At 44.1% G+C, this 2,500-nt stretch overlaps 1 protein-coding gene across 4 annotated transcripts in view; it reads right to left on the bottom strand.

The window, feature by feature from the left end:
- rnls (renalase, FAD-dependent amine oxidase) overlaps positions 1-2,500 on the bottom strand; it is an 18,122-nt gene that overhangs the window by 1,014 nt on the left and 14,608 nt on the right. For all 4 annotated transcript variants that reach the window (XM_044337771.1, XM_044337767.1, XM_044337768.1 and 1 more), the window contains exon 5: positions 1,022-1,195. In XM_044337771.1, coding sequence (XP_044193706.1) covers positions 1,022-1,195 — 174 coding nt within the window. The remainder of the gene's footprint in view (positions 1-1,021; positions 1,196-2,500) is intronic.

Genomic DNA, 2,500 nt, shown 5'->3' with positions numbered 1-2,500 from the left:
AGACAGTCAGACAGGCAGACAGACAGACAGACAGACAGACAGACAGGTAGCAGACAGACAGGCAGACAGACAGACAGACAGACAGACAGACAGGTAGCAGACAGACAGGTAGCAGACAGACAGACAGACAGTCAGGCAGACAGACAGACAGACAGACAGACAGACAGGTAGCAGACAGACAGACAGACAGACAGACAGACAGGTAGCAGACAGACAGGTAGCAGACAGACAGGTAGCAGACAGACAGACAGACAGACAGACAGACAGGTAGCAGACAGACAGGTAGCAGACAGACAGGTAGCAGACAGACAGACAGTCAGACAGACAGACAGGTAGCAGACAGACAGGTAGCAGACAGACAGACAGTCACACAGACAGACAGGTAGCAGACAGACAGACAGTCAGACAGACAGACAGGTAGCAGACAGACAGGTAGCAGACAGACAGGTAGCAGACAGACAGACAGACAGACAGGCAGACAGACAGACAGACAGGTAGCAGACAGACAGACAGACAGACAGACAGACAGGTAGCAGACAGACAGACAGACAGACAGACAGACAGGCAGACAGACAGACAGACAGACAGACAGGCAGACAGACAGACAGACAGACAGACAGACAGACAGACAGGCAGACAGACAGACAGACAGACAGACAGGCAGACGACAGACAGACAGACAGACAGACAGACAGACAGACAGACAGACAGGTAGCAGACAGACAGGTAGCAGACAGACAGACAGACAGTCAGGCAGACAGACAGACAGACAGACAGACAGACAGACAGGTAGCAGACAGACAGACAGACAGACAGACAGACAGACAGACAGGTAGCAGACAGACAGGTAGCAGACAGACAGGTAGCAGACAGACAGACAGACAGACAGACAGACAGGTAGCAGACAGACAGGTAGCAGACAGACAGGTAGCAGACAGACAGGTAGCAGACAGACAGACAGTCAGACAGACAGACAGGTAGCAGACAGACAGGTAGCAGACAGACAGACAGTCAGACAGACCTGCGTTGCGTTTGCGGGCGTCTGCTGCGATGTATCGGATGCAGAAGTTGTCGGAGACGTATCGAGCCGTCCAACTGAAGCTGAAGACGACGTCCGGATGGAAGAAGAGAGCGACAGCAAAACGAGACGAGTACACGACCCCGTCTAACTGCTGCCTCTGCTGGACAGACAGCACTGAGAGACAGACAGGCAGGCAGAGAGACAGACAGACAGACAGACAGGTTGTTAACGAGGTTGAAGGTTCTCAGCTGCTGACTCGTCATTAAACTCTTTTCACCTGAGTTAAATTAACAGAAGAAGAACAGGAAGTGACACCTTAACGAGGTCAGCGTGATTAAACATGTAACTAGTACAAGTAACAATACTGAGGTGCTTGTACTTTACTTGAGTATTTCCATGTGATGCTACTTTCTACATTTCAGAGGGAAATATTGTACTTTCTACTCCACTACATTTATTTGACAGCTTTAGTTACTTTTCAGATGAAGATTTGACACAATGGATAATATAACAAGCTTTTAAAATACAACACATTGTTAAAGATGAAACCAGTGGTTTCCAACCTTTTTGTCTTTTGACGTCTTACAAAAAGCAGTGTGTAGTCGGGGTCACATTTCACATGTCTATGAGTTGTTAACAGCTCCACCAAATAGTGATTTTTCCCTCTAAACTTCTCACATGCTTTCATTTCAATAAATGTTCAAATGATCCAATATTTCAGCAAAAATCAAAGATTAGAGAAAAAGTCCAAAAACTGAAAACAGATTTGTGTATCAGAACTTTGTTTTTTCTTCTTTCCTCTCCCATTAATCATCTCACCACCCCTCAGATTTATCTGCTGACCCTTTGGAGGGGCCCCACCCCTAGGTTGGGAACCACTGGACTAAACTAGCTAACTGTATATAAAGTAGTGTAAACTAGCTCCACCTCCAGCAGCTACAACAGTAACATGCTGCTCTAACACTGATGCTTCACTATTAATAATCTAATGATGTCATATATAATAATATATCAGTCAGAGGGACCAAACCACTACTTTTACTGCAATACTTTAACTACATCAAGCTCATAATACTTATGTACTTTTACTGCAATACTTTAACTACATCAAGCTCATAATACTTATGTACTTTTACTGCAATACTTTAACTACATCAAGCTCATAATACTTATGTACTTTTACTGCAATACTTTAACTACATCAAGCTCATAATACTTATGTACTTTTACTGCAATACTTTAACTACATCAAGCTCATAATACTTATGTACTTTTACTGCAATACTTTAACTACATCAAGCTCATAATACTTATGTACTTTTACTGCAATACTTTAACTACATCAAGCTCATAATACTTATGTACTTTTACTGCAGTAAAGTATCTGAGTACTTCAGTTTGGATCCGTATCCCTCCGCTGCAGCTCACGGAGGAACTACATCCTGCTGAAACTGGATTTTCTGACTGATGAAGCTTCAG

The sequence above is a fragment of the Thunnus albacares genome, chromosome 20, assembly GCF_914725855.1.
Source record: "Thunnus albacares chromosome 20, fThuAlb1.1, whole genome shotgun sequence".
NCBI classification, from domain to species: domain Eukaryota; kingdom Metazoa; phylum Chordata; class Actinopteri; order Scombriformes; family Scombridae; genus Thunnus; species Thunnus albacares.
Note: the sequence above shows the minus strand (reverse complement) of the source record. Positions and strands in the feature narration are given on the sequence as shown.